This window comes from Caretta caretta, chromosome 5, assembly GCF_965140235.1.
Source record: "Caretta caretta isolate rCarCar2 chromosome 5, rCarCar1.hap1, whole genome shotgun sequence".
NCBI classification, from domain to species: domain Eukaryota; kingdom Metazoa; phylum Chordata; order Testudines; family Cheloniidae; genus Caretta; species Caretta caretta.
The window spans coordinates 114212367-114235166 of record NC_134210.1 but is presented as its reverse complement, the minus strand read 5'-3'; the positions used below and the strand labels follow the sequence as shown (position 1 = coordinate 114235166).

At 42.3% G+C, this 22800-nt stretch overlaps 3 protein-coding genes across 3 annotated transcripts; all 3 read left to right on the top strand.

Annotated features, from left to right (window-relative positions):
- The first annotated feature begins 2282 nt into the window (after window positions 1–2282).
- LOC125637409 (interferon beta-like) lies at window positions 2283–2864 on the top strand. Its single transcript, XM_048851807.2, has one exon. It carries the CDS (start codon window positions 2289–2291, stop codon window positions 2862–2864), a length of 576 nt encoding a protein of 191 aa, XP_048707764.2. The 5' UTR covers window positions 2283–2288.
- A 12412-nt stretch (window positions 2865–15276) lies between these two features.
- LOC142072252 (interferon beta-like) lies at window positions 15277–15906 on the top strand. Its single transcript, XM_075128948.1, has one exon. The coding sequence runs from the start codon at window positions 15277–15279 to the stop codon at window positions 15904–15906; it is 630 nt and encodes a 209-aa protein (XP_074985049.1).
- A 6270-nt stretch (window positions 15907–22176) lies between these two features.
- LOC142072251 (interferon beta-like) lies at window positions 22177–22800 on the top strand. The gene has a single exon (XM_075128947.1). The coding sequence runs from the start codon at window positions 22189–22191 to the stop codon at window positions 22798–22800; it is 612 nt and encodes a 203-aa protein (XP_074985048.1). The 5' UTR covers window positions 22177–22188.

Sequence of the window (22800 nt, the reverse complement as noted above, 5' to 3'; positions counted from 1 at the left end):
ATGAAACCAGGGCTTCCTTCAGACTGCAGTTGCCTCAGACACTCTCTGTAGGTGACATGGAGAGATGCACCCACCAGACCTGTAGTAGCACTGCCCCAGCTCAATGCGCGTCTGCTCGTTCCAGGCCCCACACGTGGATCATAACTGTATGGAGAACACCCCAAGAGGGAACTGGGAGCAAAAGCTTCTGACTCCACGGCACCTCATCTCACCCCACACACCCTTCCATGTGGCACAGGGAAGAGGCATAAGCAGAGGGCTCTACCCCTGCATGGATCCTCTGCAGCAGGCTCTGAGGCCCTTGTAACCAAGTTTTCTCAAATAATAGACTGGTTCTTTGCCCTTCTATGTGGCACAGGGAAGAGGCATAAGCAGAGGGCTCTACCCCTGCATGGATCCTCTGCAGCAGGCTCTGAGGCCCTTGTAACCAAGTTTTCTCAAATAATAGACTGGTTCTTTGCCTACTTGCTGCAGGGAAGATGGAAGTAGGGGTGCTGGGGTTGAGCAGCGTCACGTAACATTAGCAAGTGAATGCATGGTCTCCATCATATACAGGGTTTACAGTTTTGTTCACTGGCTTTCAGCAGCCATGCAACAACAAGTATTCCAGTGCCTCTAAATTTCTGTCACCATACAGATTTACTGAAAAAGATGATTTGGCTCCCCCGCCCCGCATTACCCTGTGATTACTTTGTTACCTTCTCCTCTCCTAGTATTCATACTACAGTACTTATTTCTCTCTCTCCTCAACATCTTCTCTGGACTTCACCCTCGTGTGGGATAAACATCCCCAACACCCATGGAAAGTAATGCCAGAATGGGGAGCGTAGTGCATGGCAGTCTGGAGGCTCTGGTAAGTCTGCTTTCTCTGCACTATTCAGAAACTTTCATGTTGCTGATGCAAGACTCTGATAGTTCTTATCAAAGTGCAGGAAGCCTTGGGAGACTCTAACCAAATTAATATGCACAGAAATGTTTTCATGGTTTATTCAGGTGATTCTACCTTTCTAATTTCAGTGAAAATAGTTTTCTTTTTCGATGAAAACACATTTTCCTGCCATGATGGCAAAATCCAGCACAACAGTCTGTGCTAGGGGAAGAGAACCAGAAAATGAAATGTGACCACAGGAAACAAAGAGGCTAAAACAAAGCAGAAGAATTTCCCTGCCCACGCCAAGGGGAAAACAAAAAAGTTAAGAGAAGGAACTAGCCAAAATGGTGAACACTGATTTTGATTTTTAAAAAATTCTTTGAATGACTACAACCCAGGGACATGCCTGTTAAAAATACAAATCAGGACTTCTCTTACAAATCACCTCCTTCTGGCCCCACAGTAAAGCACAATCATCCATGTGGGTACCTCTCTAGTATGTGTAACTAATTGCTCATCCTGTTTTACTAATTACCTTCCATTTTTCACCACTGTGAACTACTCAGAGTGACCAATAGGACAACATGTTCACACCATCTAACTGCATCGATTGCTCAGCTTCAGTATATACATTGAGATCTGGAAGTAAACAAAAAATGAAAAAAGGTTCCATTCTCTCAGAGCTCACTCTCTATCTCCTGTGTTTTCCTAGAAGGAAGATACCGATATTTGCTGGTGTCTACATATTAAGTGTGCTTTTCAGGTTGCATGACTGAAGTTGAAATTTACCATTATTTTTGGGAGGCCTAACATAGGTGCTGCCATACCCCCTGGCTTGAAGTGGTTTCCTTCATATTCACGGTTTACAGTTTGGTTCAATGGCTCTCAACAGCCCCACTACACAAACTGTTCCAGCTCCCCTGAGGCCAACGCTTTCCTCCCACTTCCTCCAGGCCTCAAAACTTTAAATATACCTAAACTAGTTTTGTCTGTCAAATGCAGGAAGTGATGAATGAGAAAAGTGTAGGGTTTGATGAATTGGCGGTCTTCTCATTACCACTTCTGAAGTGTGGATGATCTTATTATATTAGATCTTTAAATTAATGCATCATGAAAAGCCTGTATGTATGTGGATCCAGCATAAGTGAAAGGGGTTTGGTCACTTTCACAACAATACAAAAAGGAGGAAGCGTGGTAAAAGAATCTAGAAAGCAGTGAATTATACAGAAAGAAAAAGACTGAAGCCTCCAGGAGGGAAAAACCTTTTAAAAAAAAACAGAAAATGATGAAACAAAAATTCTGCAGCCAATTATTTAAAGTCAGAGACATGAAGGAAAGACACAGCAGTCTACATAGGACCCTCAACAAACTCCAGGCTCAAGGTTCCACACAAAGAAAAGAAGTGGAAGACATCGGCATGACCACCAGGTGTTTGCTGCACATTTGCCTCATACTGCTCTTCTCCACTGAAATCTCATCTCAGCTCTGTACCATGCTTCACTTCCAGCAGAACAAAGTGAACAAAGAGAGCTTGGAGCTTCTGGAGAAAGTGAGCGGAAATCTCCCCTCACAATGCATAAATGAAAGGGCAGCTTTCAAACCCACCCACGATGTCCTCCAACTCCCAGTGTCCCAGAAGGAGAATGCCAAGGTGGCAATTCAAGAGATCCTCCAAGAGATCTTCAACATCTTTAGCAAAAACCTCACCCAAAGTGCCTGGGATGCCACTTCCATAGTCAGGTTCCAAAATGGCCTTTACCAGCAAATTCAGCGGCTGGAGGCATGTTTGAGAGCACAGACAGAGAAGGGCTTAACCAACCCAGAAAGTCAGGACCTCCAGATCACCAGTCGGAAAGTGAAAAAATACTTTCAGGGGATAGATGCTTTCCTGAAAGAAAAGCAATACAGCCTGTGTGCCTGGGAGATCATTCGCATGGAAATACCCAGATGTTTTGTACTGATTGACAAACTCACTCGAAGGCTGAGTAACTAAGGTACAGTACAAAACTTTTCCCTGGAGTAAATGAATTCACATTAAGGTAATTTATACAGCTGAACAAAGATAACGGATATTTTATAACTCTGCTTATATAGGGCCTGATTCTTCTTTTATAGGATCAGTGGCCAAATCGCAACTCATTTCCATGGCAGCAGCTTTAGGCTCTTCCTGTCCTGTCCTGGAAACGGATTTTCAGTGACATGGATTTACTTTTTGGTGTTTCTACTATTGTTTATTTTTGCACATCTTCATACTCTCTCACATATCAGTACTGTTGTGCAGTAGGGAATTGGCAGACCATGCAACAAAGTACACATATGTGGAATCCTTCGGCACCTCACCAGCGCTTTGTGGTATGGGAGGGAAGGAAGTATCATTATCCGATGACCAAAGCACTCTGACTTCGACATACATAGTGTGTTTCTACAATTATCAGCATGGCTATTAATTAATTTGTCCTCATGAGAACTATTTCTAGTATTCCAAGGTTTGAGAAGCTTCCGAGAGACTTTTTAAAAAAAATATGAACATACTAAAAGACTTGCGAGCTTACGTGTGGAAAAGATATTGTCATTTAATTTCTTGAGATCAATTCAGTGAAAATTATACTTTTTCCCTTTGTGTTTCAACTATTTCCAATTTCATTTCAGCTCCGGATGCTGCAACTACTGAGGTGAAGACAGACGGATGCAGTGGATGCAGACAGACGGATGCATTATACACTCCATAATGCTTGATGTATTATGCCGTACATTCACTCTCATGAAATTCCAACTGCACAAATTTCATTTCATGTGATAATATTCTGTTCATTTACTCAGGGTTAAAATGCAAAATGAAGGCTATCGATGCAAAAAAGTTACAAGACAATTAAGAATTTTAAAAGAAAGGGTTGGACCTTAAACATTGTTGACATTGTGTGTTTGCTTTATATTTCTATGATCTCTTCTCTGATCCAATCTCACCTCTGAACTGTAACATGCAGTATAACCACAGTATAACAGCATAACACATGTGAACTGGAACAGCTTCCAAACAAGCTCCCTGAGGCGGGAGTTCCAGTCAGAGATTCCAACATAGACTCATCAGCCAGCTGGGCATCTGGAGACAGGTTTGGTTGCAATGATGGAAAGCGGGACTCTTTTACCAGGACGGAAGGACGGACCTTCAGCTCACCAGGATGAAGGTGAAGAGATACCAGTTCTTTCCTCTAGCAGACAAGCAGTTCAGCATCAGCGCTGGCAAGAGAATCCAAGTGGAATTATGCAGTTTTCAACTACAGGACAAAGTCTGTAGTTTGTAGTTTTCAACTACAGGACAAAGAAGTTTAGAAATTAAAAATACCAACCTGTTTAGAAGGACTAACTGAAATCAATGAACATTTTAGACATGATTTACAATGAGATGCAGTGGAATTTTAAAAGCTGTTGCTACTATTTATTCTATTTGTGCATTGTGGAAATAGTTTCAGATCATTTTATGATATTTGTAACAGGATATTTATATCAGTCTATTATTTATTGCGCTTAATGATATTTTATCATAGAATAATTGAAATAAATTATTTTCTTATACAAAATGGCAACAGAGTGGTAATGATTTGGTTAAAAAAAATCCAACCAAACACTCTATTATTGTTCAGCCTTAAAACCCCAAGTCCAGAAAGTACTTATGCACGTGACTTCTAGTATGTGACCCATCCTACTGGTGTTCATGCTTCCAGCTGGGAACATACTTAGATACACGGATGAATCAGTGTGCAAGTTCACTGTACTTCCATAGGAAAAAAGGAGCTATGGAGTGATAATTAATCTTTCCACGATAACAAACCATGCACCACACCTGATCTCTGCCTCTTTTTCCTCTGCTACTTTTTCCTTGGTTGTATTCCCCGAGCAGATAACTTCTTGTTGTGGATGTTTGGTGGAGTAGATGTCCTGGAAGAGGCCAAACTACTGCTGGGGGGGGGAGTTGCCGGGGGGAGAAGAGGGCACCAATCAAGACAGTATACACCTTCAAACACACACCAGTTAAGTTACCATTTAATTATCTTGCTCATAACTCCATCAATCAGGTTTGTGTGCCTTCACATACCACCTCCCCACAACACATTTACAAGCACCAGCCCGCCCATTAAGTGTGGGCTTCCATGAAAGCTCATCATTTGTGTGTCCCCCGCACACATTCGGTTCCATCATTTTTGTGTGAGCACAGCACAGACAAAATTCATTCTTGAGTGCACACCACAAACAAAATTACGTGTGAGTAATGAGAGCGGGAATAGGGCATTAGAATGAGGATTATCAAAGCTTCTCTGTCACCTCTAAAATGCAGCCCTTCCCCACTCTGAACTCTAGGGTACAGATGGGGGGACCTGCATGAAAGACCCCCCTAAGTTTATTCTTACCAGCTTAGGTTAAAAACTTCCTCAAGGTACAAACAGGGAAAGAGCCCACTTGGAGAGGTCTTCCCCCCAAAATATCCCCCCAAGCCCTATACCCGCTTTCCTGGGGAAGGCTTGATAAAAATCCTCACCAATTTGCATAGGTGAACACAGACCCAAACCCTTGGATCTTAAGAACAATGAAAAAGCAATCCGGGTCTTAAAAGAAGAATTTTAATGAAAGAAACAGTAAAAGAATCACCTCTGTAAAATCAGGATGGTAAATACCTTACAGGGTCATCAGATTCAAAACACAGAGAATCCCTCTAGGCAAAACCTTAAGTTACAAAAATATACATTCCATTCAGCACAGCTTATTTACCAGCCATTTAAACAAAAGGAAATCTAATGCATTTCTAGCTAGATTGCTTCCTAACTTTTTACAGGAGTTCTGAAGAGCGTTCCTGATCTGTTCCCGGCAAAAGCATCACACAGACAGACAGACAGACCCTTTGTTCCCCCCCACTCCAGCTTTGAAAGTAACTTATCTCCTCCTTGGTCATTTTGGTCAAGTGCCAGCAAGGTTATCCTAGCTTCTTAACCCTTTACAGGTGAAAGGGTTTTGCCTCTGGCCAGGAGGGATTTTATAGTTCTGTATACAGAAAGGTGTTACCCTTTCCTTTATACTTATGACAGGGGGAATACATCAGTCAGTTACTATCCAGGAACAATACTGAATTCTTCGGAAAAAGTCTAACTGCCCCAAACCTATTGTGTGCCAGAGAGAAACTATTCCTACTCATGCCAGCAGACCTTGAATTTTAAAAAAGGGGCCATGCTGAGTGGAGAATTCAGTTGAGCTCTTTGACAATATCACCTGTATCATAAGGAGCAGCCAATGCCTGTGGGGAATCCCAGCTCGCATTTCTTAAAAGAGAGGAAAACTGTGTAAATATCCCCCACTGAAGTTCTCCCACATCCTTCCAATGGTGGGCAGGAAGGAGAAGGACCAGGTTGGACCCCAGCCTTCCTCATGGAAGTGGCTGTCATTCCATCTCCACACTCAGCAGAGTCTATGGTTTCTGCACTGATCAAAAAGGTCTCTCCAGACACAGATCTGCAGCATCTGTCTCAGCTCTGGTCCCATTAGATTCCCTGCCCCAGTGCTTTCAGTGCCAAAGAGTATTTTCAGAACCACGATCCACCTACACAAAACTTGGTGGAGAGGTGGAGCCTCACTAGATCTGATGCCACCAGCAGGTTTATCACTATAACTTCACTCTCCCTCCAGGGAAGAGCTGAGAAAGGAAAAGGAAAAAAAAATAGAAATCAGCTGTTGCCACCAGCTAAGTAAAAACCACGTGCACAAACCTTGTAAGACACCAAAAATACAACCCTATTCTTAAAAAAGGTAAATATTAAAAAAAGAAAGAGAGAGAGAGAGAGAGAGAGAGCTAACTGCGTCTTTCTAGACATTTCCTGATCTACGTAGATATCCAAGGTTTCAAATGAGTAGTTTCTAGGTATGATACTGATGATAGTTCATACCGGGCCCCAGGCTTCTTAGAGCATAGTTGTTGCCTTCTCGAACTCTCCAGTTGGGAGGACAGACAGACAGATAAAGGGAGAGTTTTTCCTCCATTTTAAGAAGTTCCAGCATGGTGAGCACTCACTTCCTTTCACTTATGCTTTGCAGAGAGACTTTTTAGCCCTTTACATGTAAGGCAAGTGGAGAACAGCAACTACAATGGATTTTACATCTAACTGGCTGTCCACAAAAGGGAGCTACCTCCCCACCTTCATTTAGCACAAAAGCTTCACAAAACTTGCGGCCACCGGCCCCGCTCTGGCCTTGTGGCCACCGGTTAAGCCGTAGGCTCCTCCGCCTCCTGTAATCTCACCTCTTGGAGACTCCAGCACGCCGTCTCTTGCTAATCCCCCTTTGTTTTCCTGCTCTCCAGTCAGTTACTGCAGGATTCTCTGTCCATGTGGTGCACTTTGATTCCAGTTGTCGCGGAGTCACAGGGCGATGCTCTGGAACTACTCCCTATGAAGCCAGTCACGACTCTGGGAGAGCATGCCTCCTCTCTTTGAGCATACTGTTTCCAGGGCAAGAAGCTTACACAGCTTCGACCTTTCTGGGTCTGACCTTGGAGCATTCATCTCTCTCTCTCCATATATATATGAATTTTATTGTCAGGCTCTGGCTCTGACCCTCTTACACCAATCATTGTAACTGACTTCTACTTTGGCTTATCTGTTTTCTTCTAATAATATTGAGCCAGCCAACGCTGCCAGGCTGCATTCCATGAGCTGAAGATCTGGCCCATTGGTCTCATGTTGGGCCAGATTCTGCCACCCTTAGGTTGACTAGTCCAATACCTCACAAGCAAGCCCCACTGAAATCAGTGTTAGTAGAGTGAGGTATTGCTCAGTGTGAGTAGGGGTGGCAGAATCTTGCCTATTTTGTCTAACTATTCTTTCTACTCGTAGCAATGTAAATTAAAGGCTGTTTACTAAATACTACACTTTTTAAAGTAGATTTTCTCCCTGCCTAGTGCAGCTGCCATCGTGTCCTTAAGATGCAGCATGTTACAGTCACTGTGTTTTCTCTGTCATGGAAAATTTCTATTTGTTCAGTCTTCGGGCCCAATTCTGAGAAGTGCTGAGCACCCACTAGTTCACTGGGAGTTCAGGGTGCTCAGTAGGAAGCGGTTAGTGTCTGTTAGGGTAAAGCCCTTTCTGTGATGTTTTTCCTTCACGTGAAATGAAAACAAATCTAGACTGAAGAGTATGTTTTACTCTGTGAGTATGAGCATGAAAAACATCATTCCTGTGACTTGGAATCACCTTTGCCATAGCCTGTGGAGGTTCTTCACCTTGTGTAAGATTCTGTGTTTAGATAACAACTATAGCACCTCTGTCTTGTCTATTTATGTCCTTCTGCTTGTACGTCAGTCCGTGTTGTGATCCTGTGTGTCATATCAGTGCACTTACATTTTCTCAGACTTTATACAAAGAAGTATCTGACAGAGGTTCAAGGAGCAGATTGATACCACACAGATTTATACATGGGGAGAATTGATGCATTCTGACTTGCATATTTAGTATATATTTTTGAAAGTCATAAAATTTCAACATAGAAGATAATTTAACATTTTATTATTTTGCTGTCAGTTGCATACATGCTGCAATTATCTGTGCATTTGACCATCACCCGCATGACTACACAGTCAAGTAATTGAAAACAATCACCCCACCAGATATGAAATTGTTCTTTTGTGAAAGGAGTTGTGATGAAAAGCGTTGCCACGTTGTCAGAAGTTCAGAGGAATAAAGGCCAAGATGAGCTTGTCTTTTAGCCAAAAAGCTCCCCAAGGTTGGAAATTAGGATTAAAGGGGTTTATTTCATGGCCCTTATTGGTTATCTAGCACAGTTTTGATCTAACAGGGAGATGAAGCTGTCCATAAAAGGAAAAGTACAGGCAAACTTGACACAGACCAAGAGAGAGGAAAAGGAGGAGAAACGATGTGGGAAATATGCCATGAATTTTGCTGTGGTGCCATAATTCTTAGATGAAAAGTAGGAGTAAGGGAAATCTAGAAGATAATTATTTAGACCTGATTGGAAGATCTGTTATTTTCTAAAAGCTATTTATGGACTGGACAGCCCAACAGCATTTGGCATTTTATAAAACCTCTAGCTTTGTGAAACAGTTTTTATGGTGGTGGCAGTGTTACCCGGGGTTCTTTCAACCAAAAGCTCTTGGTAACTTTTACTGTGTGTGAGCTGCTGTCAGGAAATAAATCAGGGGAGACACGGCCGTCCGAACGACAGATGGCAGGCACAAACAGAACAAGACGAGTGCTTTCACTTAAAGCTAAACTTTACTTAGTCTCAACAGGTTAGTAAAACACCTCCAACCCTTGATAATTATCCAAGCTGAGTGTGGCTCTTGAGTGACACAGCGGCAGCCCGTCTGCCGCTGGAGAACGCAAGATACATCCAGAGGGAGAGTCCCGTCCTGAAGAGTCCCACTACCTCAAACTTTTCCCCCGTATTTTACACATTATAAAACAATGACATGTTCCTTAAAGAAAACTTGTTAAGCAAGCGGTTTCAGTGGTCAAGCAAGAGGTTTTCTTCCGATTATTGATTACCCAGGTGTGGGTTTTTCCCAGAGTTTGCAGCCTTGAGGTCCTATTCGACATTCCTGAGGGCACATCCTGCTCTTCTAAAATGCATGTATCAGCAACTTCAACACAATTCTTATCAGGAAGGACACGGGGTTGAGCTGCTCTTTCTATGGCACCCAAATGCCCCACCCCTCCTGCCTTGGTCAAGCTGAGGCTGCTGCATGGCCACTTTACGGCCTGCTGACATGACACACATGCAATAAGCAATCGTGGTTTAAGGCGCTTTCCTGGTTTGCCAAAATCTCCCCGTACAGCAGGACAACAAACATAACAGTGTCTAGTAGAATGGAGAAAACATCCTCCCCAAAACAAAAACGGTGGAACAGTAAACTGAGTGCCTTGTATAAATATACAGGGATAAACATGAAGAAAAAAGACACTAAAAATTGGGAAAAGAAACCACCACAGGAAAAATATCTCTCACTTTTCATGTTTTTTGACAGGTGGGATATGAATTTGCTCCATGGTTAAGAATCAAAAACAGATCCCAAAATCAGTAGGTGTGCTTCTTCCAGGTTCAGGTATAAAGTAGCCAAAATCTCATGAGTGGATCTAAAAATGGGATTTTTTTTTTCATGAAGAGTCGGCGCCTGCCCTGGCCTTGCTGACCTTCTTGGTTTTCTGTAGATGCCAACAGACTTGGCAACAACAATCTATTTGGATGATCTACATCTGCTTTTTCTATCCTATACTTTTCCCAGTTTCGTCATTACTGACAGGGAGTTTACAGAAAGCCTCTGAAGATAGTATGTAAAAGTGAAGAGTTAAAATGGCCTGCTTGAAGAGAGGTTTCATCAAGTTGCTTCGATGCTTTGGCTAGGCCAATATTTTTCTTGCCCATTCTGTCAAAGTAAAGTGTCTACACTTGATATGCTAAACTCTAGTGGTTTCATGAGAGCAATTTTCCGCCTCAGCAGGTCATCCAAGTTTGGGAAATATAGAAAACCCATGATGCTACTTGTTTGTATTATAGGGTAATATACCACCACTTTCAATTCTGTGTGGCATGTTATCAAATGCAATAAAATATGGGATCATATCTGGGTTAGCCCCACTCCGTATCGGTTTTGCAATTTGGACATTCAACTGGTTTACCTTGGTGCTTCAGAACAGCTAGCGTGCACTCTGCTTGATCTTTGCTTTAGAGTTTGGCAAGGAAAAGTGGTCAGACAAAAGGATCAAAATAAGATGGCAGGGATATGGAATTGACAATTCTGCCATTAGTCAAGCAAGCATCATTTTGTTCATGACCATGCACATACATTGCACTTCTGTGCAGAAGATGACGACTATGTATTACTAAGTTATTACTTTTTTTTTAGGTGGAGCACTTGGTTTCCATTGTTATTAGTCATTAAATTACCCTCATTACCAAAGGATCCAGGATTGTTCATTCTAATCCAATGTGTTCAAATAAATTCAGAAAATGTGGTAGAAGGCTGTAAATAAAGATTAAGAACAAATCAATACACAGGCTTTCTCCCCCTTAAGCTTGAGGACATGCTACGCATTGTACGTTTTAAGGTCATCTACCGCTGCTTATCTACCACATGTCACCACTGCTTATGACATTAGAAACAACTCGCTAAGGAAGTTATGAGGTCACAGAAAGGGGAAGATTATGATATGCAAATATCCTTAGCAAGGAAATGAGGCAAGAAATACAGTACACATAGGGCCAAATGGTGCCACCTCTCAACAAAGCTCAAAAATCTGGCTTTGGGTGGACTATTTTGCCCCTGAGCCTGCTGGGTTGGCATGGAATAGCTGCACTGGTGCTCTAGTGGTAGAGACAAATGGGTTCCTATACACCTCATACTTTGGTTGTCACCTACTGCAGCACAGACCTGTCTAGTGGCGACACCCACAGCCCTCCATTCTGTTGCTAAGAAAGGCACGACAGAGTCCAAGGGGCATAGCGACCTCCCAGCATACACCCTGCTCTCAGCACAGTACAGCTATTCTGCTTGTATTCTGCTTTGTACATAAACAGAGGGGAGGGTAGCACGTGTGACTTAATATAGTGGCTGATTAGTTTCTAAAATGTTTGGGAGGTTTTCTGCTCAAGGAGGTGCCGGCTTTCATTCTGTTACACAGCAAAACTGAGCAAAATGGAAGGACATGTCGTCTGACCTTATGAGATCTTGCCCAAGAAAAGCAAGTATGTCTTAGACCACTTCACCTGTTTACACTGTAGAGATAGTCTCCCTTTGTACAGCTTCTAGCAGATCTAGAGTGTTGTATACCCTGAGACGCAGGACTGAGGGCAATCGGCCTGGGACATATGTCTGTAACCACAACACAGTTTCAGTGTGTATATTTTCCTCACATCATGTGCCTGACCCATTTAAAGCATTTTGCTCAATTTTACATAAGGTGGTTACATCTTGACAAAAGGAAATATGATCTTACAGTCACAATGTAGCATGTACAATATAAAGTGATGCTTCATGGCCAATGCAATGTTAGAACAAATACACACATGTGGCACTCAGTTATGGCTCTAAGAGTGGGAGGGGGAGCTGCACTGCCTGAGTGGTGGAGGCTAAAGGCATTCCTAGTCTTGGGAGCATACTCTCACAGTGCCCCTCAAGTGGCAATTGCTGCATCTACAGACCAACAATAATACATGTTCTCTTTGGTGCAGGCCGACACACACTTGCCTGGAGGGTTACGGCCACCCCATTCCGCCCACCACTACAGCATGCGCATATAAGGGGTATGTCTATGGTCATGCTCTTCACCCACCGGCCACACATGACCCCTTTGAGTGGCTGATGGATACCAACAGTGCCTTGCTTGCACTCAGGCCATGTCTACACCCTGGGCACTATAGCAGCATAGTTATGGTGTTGTAACTATGCTGCTGTAAGTGTGTAGTGTAGACAGACTACAGCAATAGAAGGGGTTTTCCATTGCTGTAGGAACTCCATCTCGGAGCAATGGTACTTTGGTGGACAGAAGGAGTTGTGTATACTATTGGGTGAATACATATCACAATCACAATGAGACTCCATGAATATGTTACATGTCTTCTGGGAGGGTTGCTCCCCAGCCAGGCTCTCCCCTATCATCAGCCCTTCAGTGGCTTGGTGTGGTGGCTGTAGACGTAGCTGGAAGAGAGAGGAAGAGCATGGCAAACATCTCTCCCTTTTTTCATGTTATTTCTTCCCTCTTGGCTTTGTCCCACGCCCACCACTTCAAAGTCAGGTGAGCATTACCCCATCGCAGTCCCAAACTGTCCACAGGAACGGGGGGAGGGGGGGGGGCGGTGACTCACTGGAGAGTCCAACAGATTCAATTCTTGCTGCCTAGGCCAGCATCCTTTGTTCCTGTGAGGCTGGGCTGTGTTTCTCCCGTACATGCCCTGATGAGGCGTGAACTGCCTCTCTGCTCTTGGAAAGTTTTTGCTTTGGCTTATTTTAAGCCATGAAGACACATTTCAGCCTCACAATTCTAGACATGGAATTATAACCTATAACATTACTATAACACTGCAGTAACAACAATTACTATCACATCACTATGACCACAATGCTCAGTGCATCTTGAGTCTTCCAAAGACACCCAACACAACAAACTTTGCAATAGACACCACACAATCATATTATAAGGATGAAAATGGAGGTGTAGGCTGTTCCCACGAGGTATAGAACATCTCACCATGAAACTGTTCCATTTCTTCTGGGAGGATTAGATCTTCAGTAGCTGGACACATCTTTATGAAATTTGTGGCCAGAGGTGGTGGTGGTGGCTCTGCCCTTGCGGCCCTGCAAGTCAGTGTGTACACCTTTCCTCTGGGTGTCTTCTTAGGGAAAGGACCCAGAATATCCACAGCTACATGCTGAAAGAGAACCTCAATTTTGGGAAGTGGCTGAAGAGGGGCCTTGACCTGGTCACATTGCACCTGGGAGCCATACAAACTCTTCTTCAAAGTCTAACTTCTTCACTACCCCTATCATGCAGAGGAGAACTGCCTGACAATCATTCTATCACATTGTTTTGAAGCTGTGCTGCGTGGAAGAAGCTTTTAATCTATTTAAGAGCCATTTAGTGTTATCCATCATCTATGACTTTAGGTCTTCCTGTGGGAAAGCCAACCACAGGTGGATGAAAGGGAGAAAAACACCACCAATACATCCCCACTTAAGCTCCCCCTTTTCATTCCACTAGCAGGCAGGAGGAAATGAAAGCTGGGGAAACTGATGACACGATGGCTTCTGGGCAGAACACAAAATCTTTCCAAACAGTGCACCTGAGTGTCTGCATCACTTCTAGGGCTTTGTCAGACCTCCCTTCCAGTCCCTATCAGCGTGGTTCCATTGCAGTCACCCTGTCAGGGCTGCCCCAGGCTGAAACAATGGCTGCTGGGCTGTGAAACTTCAATAAGAGCGACCAAAAGCATGGTCTCATTCATATCCTGGGTTTGCAGTTTTGTTCATTTGCTTTCAGCACCCTGCAACATATTCCCCTGGGATTTCACCCGGGTGTGGAATACAGATGCCCAACACCCCTGGAAAGTCATGGGAGAATGGGGAGCAGAGCCCATTACAACCTGCGGGCTGCGGTGAGTCTGCTTTCTCTGCTTTGCAGGGTGTCTTTCAAAAATTTAAAGCTAAAAATCTCAAATGTCTTATATAAGTGCAGGAAGACTTGGGAGACTCTAACCAAATTAATATGCACAAAAATGTTTTCATGCTTTCTTCATGTGATTTTTCTTTTTTAATTTCAGTGAAAATAGTTTTCTTCTTGAATTAAAACAGATTTCCCTGCCATGATGGAAACTCCAGAACAACAGTGCTAGGGCTTGAGATCCAGAAAATGAAACATGTCCACAGGAAGTGAAGAGAATTAAACTAACGAGAAGAATTTCCCTGCCCAAGCCCAAGGGAAGGCCAATATTAAACGAGGAGGAACCAGAAAAATGGTGAACACTGAATTTCATTTTTTTAAAAAATATTTGAATTCTTTCATTCCAGGACACACTTGGTAAAAAACACATAATGTGACTTCTCTGCATAACCTCCTTCTGACCACATTGTAAATCATAGTCATCCACGTGGGTACCTCTCTAGCATGCGTTACTATACTAATTGCTCATCCTGTTTTATGAATTCTTCTCAATTTTTTACTCCTGTCAGCTACTTGGAGTGATCGACAGGACATGATTTTCACACCTTTCAGCTTCCTCTATTCCTGAGCTCCACTGTGTATATTAAGACCTGAAAATAACAATGAGTTAAGGTGACATTTTCTCAGAGCACTCTCTCTCTTATGGTTTCACAGAAGGAAGATGCCAATAGTTCGTGCTGTCTAGATTTTAAATGTGCCTTCAAAACAGAGGACATCATTAAAGTTGAGATTTGCCAAATATTTTTGGGAGACCTAACCCTTTCCGCCGACATTTACTTCTTCAATGCCTAGCAAACTTTAAATATTCCTAAACAATTTCTGTCTCTCAAATGAAGGAGGTAATGAATGGCAAGTGCACTGTCTGACGAATTGGAGGTCTTTTCTGTACCACTGTGGAATTGTGGCTGACCTTCTTCAATTACAGAAATTAAAATATGACAAAATGCCTGTATGTCAGGGGTGGTCACTTTCACGCACACACAAAAAGAAAGAAAGAAAGAAAGAAAGAAAGAAGAAGAAAAAGGAAATGTGGTAAAAGAACTAGAAAACAGCAAGAAGAACAGAAAGAAAAATTCTGAAACCTTCAAGAAGGAAAATCTCGTAAACAGAAAATGATCAAAGAAACATTCTCCAACCAAATACTTAAATTCAGAGACAAAAAGGAAAGTCACAGCAGTCTACGTAGGACCCTCAATGAACTCCAGGCTCAAGGTTCCACACAAAGCAAAGGAGCGTATACACATCATCATGACCACCAGGTTTTTGCTGCACATTTGCCTCATACTGCTCTTCTCCACTGAAATCTCATCTCGGCTCTGTACCATGCTTCACTTCCAGCAGAACAATGTGAACAAAGAGAGCTTAGAGCTTCTGCAGAAAAGGAGCGGAATTTTCCCCTCACAATGCATAAATGAAAGGGCAGCTTTCAAGCCCACCCAGGATATTGTCCAACTTTCAGTGGCCCAGAAGGAGAATGCCAAGGTGGTAATTCAAGAGATCCTCCAAGAGATCTTCAACATCTTTAGCAAAAACCTCACCCAAAGTGCCTGGGATGCCACTTCCATAGTCAGGTTCCAAAATGGCCTTTACCAGCAAATTCAGCGGCTGGAGGCATGTTTGAGAGCACAGATGGAGAAGGAATTAACCAACCCGGAAAGTAAGGACCTCCAGATCATCAGTCGGAGTGTGAAACAATACTTTCAGGGGATAGATGCTTTCCTGAAAGAAAAGCAATATAGCCTGTGTGCCTGGGAAATCATTCGCATGGAAATACCCAGATGTTTTGTACTGATTGACAAACTCACTCGACGGCTGAGTAACTAAGGTACAGTACAAATCTTTTCCTTGGAGTAAATGAATTAAACATTAGTGTCAATTATACAGTTGAACAGAGATAGCGGATATCTTATAACTCTGCTTACATAGGGCCTGATCCTTCTTCTACAGGGTCAGTGGCCAAATCGCAACTGATTTCCTTGGCAGCAGCTTCAGGCTCTTCCTGTTCGGTCCTGGAAATGGATTTGCAATTACAGGGATTCATTTTTTCAACTGTCATTTTGGTTTGCGATTCTTCATAATCTCCCACATATCAGGTGATGTTATGTATTGCATAATTGGCAGACCATGCAACAAAGTACATATATTTGGAATCCTTAGCCACCTCACCAGTACTTTGGTCATCAAATAATGATACCCCCAAAGTACTCTGACTTCTATACATGTAGTATGTTTCTATTATGAGCATGGTTGCTATTTATTAATCTGTCCTCATCCTATACCACAGCTTGAGAAGTTTCCTAGAGACATTTATAAGAAATATGAACATAGCGTAAGACTCGTAAGATTATGAGGTGCAGAAAAGATTGACATTCATAAATTTTCTATTGTATTTTTTTCTTTGTGTTTCAACCAAATCTCATTTCACTCCAGCTGAGGTTGCAGCGACTACAGAGGTTAAAAGAGTTGGACGAAATTGTACTGTGCGGTGGATTCCCTCCTCTCTACTGATCCTTCCCACAGTGATGTCTAAGACTTCTAAGACTCCATACTACTTGACCTTGTATTGTGCAATACACTCACTCAAAATTTAAATTGTAAATGAAGGATATCGATGCAAAAAAGTTACAAGAAAATTAAGAAAGGGTTAGACCTTAAACATTGTTGACATTATATGTTTGCTCTATTGTTCAATTCTTCTCTGATCAAATCTCATCTCTGAACCATAACATGCAGCTTAACCACAGTACAACAGCATAACAAATGTGAACTGGAAAAACTTTCCAACAAAAAAGATGTGCATAATTTTCCTCTAATGTTGAAACGAAGAGAGACGTTTCAGGTGGCTTCAAGAGGTTTTCAGGCCTCGAGTGTCCCTGAAGGGGAATGCCAAGGTGGCAATCCAGAAAATCTTCCAACATATTTCCTGCCTCTTGGCAAGAATCTCTCCGAAACAACCTGAGGTGGGAATTCCATTCAGAGATTCCTGCACAGACTCATCAGCAAGTTGGACATCTGGAGACGTTTGGCTGCAGCGATGGAAAACGGGACTCTCTGACCAGGAAGAAAGGACCAACAGTTTCCCAGGATGAACGTGAAGAGATAACAATTCTTTCATAAAAGACAAGCAGTTCAGCCTCTCTGCTAGCAGGAGAATCCATGCGGAATTATGGGGTTTTCAAATGTCGGACAAACTCACAAAAAAGTTTAGAAATTTAAATATCAACATTTTTAGAAGTTCTAACTGAAATCAAGTAATAATTTTTACATGATTTAAAATCTGATGCAGTGGAATTTTAAAAGGTGTTGTTACTCTATCTTCTGAAAATATTTTCAGATCCATTTACGATATTTGTAACAGGGCATTTATGTCAATCTATTATTTATTTATTGTTCTTATTTATGTATTTATCATAGATATTTGTTACTTACCAATAAATAATTATTTTATATAAAATGGCAACCTATACCAGTAATGATTTGAATAAAATACCGATTGAACCAAAAAGAAAGAAAAGGAGAATAAAAAAACCCCTGTAATTGTTCAGCCTGAAAACCCCAATTCCAGAGAGTACTTATGCATGAGACTAACTTAAAGTAGGTGAGCCATCCTGCTCATGTTAGTGCTTCCAGTTGGGAACATGCTTCAATACATTGATGAATCAGTGTCCCAATTCGCACTAATTCCATTTTAAAAATAATCGTTACAGAACGATAATTAGCCTTTCCATTCAAACAGACCACACACCACACCTGAATTCTCCCACCTTTCACCATTCTACTTTTTACCAGGTTACTTGTCCCCCAAAAAACTTGTCAATTTGGGTGTTTGGAGTAGTAGCCAGTTGTGTTGGAAGAGGCTAGATTGGTGCCTTTTCCCCCACTAAGCAAGAGTGCATGCACCCCTTAACACACACCAATTACATGTGAATAATGAGAGCAGGAATGGGGCATTCTGTATTAGAATTATCAAAGTTTCTCTTTGTCACCTCTAAAACACATTTCCCCATTGGGTGGAATGCGTCAGTCAGTTACTGCCCACGAAAACTATGGAATTCTTCTGAAAAAGTCTAACAGACCCAAACCCATTCAGCTCTGGGGGGAAACTATTCCCCTTCATTCCATCACACCTTTAATAAAAGAAGGGGAATGCTCAATGCAATGTTCAGCTGAGCTCTGACAATATCACCCGAATCATAAGGAGCAGCCATGCCTGTGGGAAAGCCCAGCTCACACTTCTTAAAAGAGAGGAAAAAAATGTTAATTTCTCTCTCTGAGATTCTCCCACATACTTCCACTCAGGGGCAGGAAGAAGGAGGGGTGGGTTTGTCCGTAGACTTCCTCATGGAAGTGGCTGTCGTTCCATCTCCACACTCAGCAGATTCTATGGTTTCTGCACCGATCAAAAAGGTCTCTCCAGACACAGAGATCTGCAGCATCTCTCTCAGCTCTGGTCCCATTAGATTCTCTGCCCCCGTCTTTTCAGTGCCAAGTAGTATTTCCCAGGGCTGCTCCAGGCTGCATGCAGTTGCCCCAGACAACCTTATAAAGTGTCATTTTTGGGCAGCTGGGATTAGGGTGACCAGATGTCCCGATTTTATCGGGACAGTCCCCATATTTGGAGCTTTGTCGTATCTAGGTGCCTATTACCCCTCACCCCCTGCCGCCATTTTTCACACTTGTTGTCTGGTCACCCTAGCTGGGATATGAGCTGGGAAGTCTCTGAAGCTTGGCTAGGGCTTCCTCAGCAAGGGGAAGTATACAACCCATGCCTGGATGGTGTGGTGCTCTGTCACCCTCTACTGGCACCTGAACCATTTAGAGATTGAGGAGTCTGCTACAGCCCTGGCTTAAGAGGCATTATCACATGTTCACACAGTCAAGGCTCATGCACTAAGGTTCAAATGTCCAAGGTTCAATCCTGCCTGCTGACAACTTCAGCCTGTCGGCGTTACAAGTGGGGGCTCATCCAACATGTCAACTGGGAAGTCTCTGAAGCTCAGAATGTGCTTTAACGTGTCCTCTCCCAGAAATATATCCAGAGGTGTTTACCTCTTCCAGGGGCCATGTAGTATGTGTAGATTATAATACGGAGACACTTTGCACAGGATTCTAACACACTATTGCTCTTTAATTAATCACTCAGAAATACAGAAAATGGAACAAAAATTGTAAACCCTATCTGCAATTCCCTGCCTCAGTTTCCTCAACACACCAGTCCATTCTATAAACCTGTATCCGATTCACTTGGGGTCATCCAACATCCTTCTGTTGCAATGCATCACTTATATGCACAAAAACAGAGCATTCTCCTCCAGCTCACATAACCTTGCCTTGGCCAGTTCATCCCCTTCCTTCCTCTTGCCCAAATGTCCTGTGGGTCTTCCCCCTGGGATTTCTTTCAGAACCTTTTGGATTTGTCATCTGTCTCTTTGTTGACCTTCAGTAACTTTCCACTCCTAACCCCCATTCTCCTTAACACCAACTTCGCCAAACTGGTTTCCCAACTCGGAAACACAGTCTTAAAGTTAAGTGTCCCCGTTGTCCTCAGCCTAGTGAGTAGCTTCTGGAGGTCCTGTCCAACCGGACGGATTCACATAGAAAGAGGTTTCCTATGATGAGGAAATTTCATGACAACAACTTCATAATATCACTTTAAAAGTAATAAGTCTTACAGAGACTCCTCCCCTTTACCCCGGCCTCTGCCTGACACACACACACACACACACAAACAAATCAAGCCATATGAATCAGGCTTGTGTACACTCAAGTCAGCAATTCTATCCCCCAGTTTTCTGACCAGCTGGTGCCACCCCTCCACTCCCTCCAAATCAGGCGTGTATGCTCCTTGCCACCAACAACCAGTTTGGTGTACAGAATGGATTAAACTTTGAGTTATAACACCAACAATACCTAAAAATTACCTAAACCCAACATTTAAAATTATAGTAATAAACCTGCCGGTGGCATCAGATCTAGTGAGGATCCTCCTCTCTACCAAGTTTGGTGTAGGTGGATAGTAGTTCTGAAGAGCTATCAGTCAACAGCAGCACTGCCAACCACATAATTCAGCCACAGCCTGAACATTTGAGACTGATTCAACATTTATGAAAAATGTCTGGCCCTTTGTAAACATTTTCTGAAATATTTGTACGTGTGAGTTTTTGTTGGAAAAGAACATCTCTGTAGTCAGAAAGTATAAGAAACACTCATATAAATACATATTTTAAAGAGACTTTTCTCCAGAAAAGTTCATGCAGCCATCTGGAAAGCAGTTTTGAATTATAAGGCAACCATCCCAGGAACAGACACAATAGCACTGACTCAGGTGAACCATCACACAGGACAAGTAGCAAATTATGAATAGCAAATACTCATAGGGAAATGAGTGTGGTGACGAGGTCCTGAGCAATCAGAGTTGAATGTGTATAAATCATTTGTCAAATCACTTTAATTAAATCCATTAGCAAATTCTGAATTTATTTGCAGATTTGCCTATTGGAAAAGGGGCTAAACTAATCTCTTATTTCACATTCAGATTAAGATGGCTGACACAGAAGAAAAATATTCCAATAAAATTTCCTGCTCTTTTCACTGAAATTTAAATATACAGGATTTCATCAAATTCTAGCAAATATTTCACCCAGCTCAGTCTGCACCTAACCTTTCCCAGAAAACAGGCTCATTGCTGATGAAAATATGCTGAGAGACTTTGTGTCTTTATTCCCATAACTTTCTTACTTGAACAAGAACAGCTAAGATTCAGATTTTTTTAATTTCTCGCTCTTTCATATAACTATTATCTCCTGAAGCTTCAGCTTGCCAGGAAATGCACACGCAGAACTCCCAGTGGAGTAAATGCAAGATTGGGGTGCAGCACCTCTGGTATGATTGGGTCCCTTATATGGTATACTTATGTACAATAAACTGCCTTCTTTACAGTGACGCTTCCAAATCGTTTAGGCAAAACTCTAGATTATGATTTTAAAAAGTGCTTGAGGTGATGGGAGAGGGAGATGTAAAAGAAGTGACACGGACAGAAATATGGTCATGTTTTCTTCTTTTCCTTCTTTAAAATTAATATGAAAATATTCCTTTTCAATTTTTGGGTTGAAAACCATTCCCCTTCACTGATGGAAACTCCAACATGACAGCCTAGTGCTATGGTATGAAAAACAGAAAGTGAAACTTGCTACAGGATGCAAACTTCACTCATCAGCCCACTTGAATTTCAATGCCCAAGCTCAGTGAAATGCACACTGAAAAAAAGAATAAAGCTTGAATGGTGAAAAGGGAAACACGTTTGAAAGTAGCATTCATTTATGTCAGTCACTCTAGCATATTACCAACCATACAGTCTTTGCAAAAAGAAAAGGAGGTCTTGTGGCACCTTAGAGACTAACAAATTGAGCTGTAGCTCACGAAAGCTTGCGCTCAAATAAATTTGTTAGTCTCTAAGGTGCCACAAGTCCTCCTTTTCTTTTTGCGAATACAGACTAACACGGCTGCTACTCTGGAACAGTATTTTCAGTTATCAGTTTCTTAAGTAAACCTCCCAGTTTCTCAGTGCCCTCTGTCCATCCTCTGGTATTCCCTACACACAGGGATTTTCCTCTCTCATAAGACGGATAGTCTTGCTGATGTAACTTACTGATCTAACAGATGTTTAGATCTGCCTAGCACTACTAACTACAGATACTTGGGAGTAGACAGGCAGGTCCCTACTCTAACCTGTAACTGGATGAAACAGTTAATCATCACTCTTCTGACCCTTTAAATTTTCTTTATCTAAGAGGGTGGGGCGGGGGGCCCTCAGGAAAGAAATATAGGGATTCTTTCTTCTAAAAAAAGATAATGACTGTGATTTTGTTCTTCCAATGACTTGTTCGCTTCCACTAAATAGAAAGGAGGAAAATGAAAGTAAAAACTTCAAGCAGGCAAAAGCTTGAAAAGTAGAAAGTGATGAAAGAAAAATCTCTTGCTACAGAATCCTTAAATTCCTACTTAAATTCAGAGACATGGGTCGAAAACACAAAGGTTTACAGAAGACCTTGAACAGGCACCAGTTGCTCAAGTTCTACACAAACACAGGGAATCTAAGACATCATCATGATCAGCAGGAGTTTGCTGCAATTTTGCCTCGTGCTGCTCTTCTCCAGTGAAATCTCATGTCTGGACTGTAACAGGCTGCATGTTCTACAAATCAGAATGAACAGCGAGAGTTTTGAGCGTCTGGAGAAAATGGGTGGCAACTTTCCCTTCCAATGTCTAAATGAAGGGATAGCTTTCAAGCCCAGAGATATCCTCAAGCTCCGACTGTCCCACCAAGAGAATGCCAAGGTAGCCATCCAGCAGATCCTCCAAGAGCTCTTCCATATCTTTAACAACAATCTCACCCAAGCTGCCTGGAATGGGACTTCCATAAAGGAATTCCAAAATGGAATTCACCAGCAGATTGAGAAGCTGGAGACGTGTTTGAGTGCTGAGATGGAAAAGGAGGTAACCTACCCAGGAAATGAGAACCTCCTGCTCACCAGCCTCAAACTGAAGAGATACTTCCAGACAATAGAGGATTTCCTGAAAGAAAAGCAATACAGCCGGTGTGCCTGGGAGATCATCCGTGTGGAAATATCCAGATGTTTCCTCATGCTCGACAAACTCACCAAGAGACTTGAAAATGAAGGTACCATCTTTTCTTTTTTCCTAGAAAAACTCAAATAA

What these genes read in the sequence shown, in the direction of transcription:
- LOC142072252 (XM_075128948.1), top strand. Translation starts at nt 15,277, where the DNA reads ATGAACTCCAGGCTCAAGGTTCCACACAAAGCAAAGGAGCGTATACAC.
- LOC142072251 (XM_075128947.1), top strand. Translation starts at nt 22,189, where the DNA reads ATGATCAGCAGGAGTTTGCTGCAATTTTGCCTCGTGCTGCTCTTCTCC.
- LOC125637409 (XM_048851807.2), top strand. Translation starts at nt 2,289, where the DNA reads ATGACCACCAGGTGTTTGCTGCACATTTGCCTCATACTGCTCTTCTCC.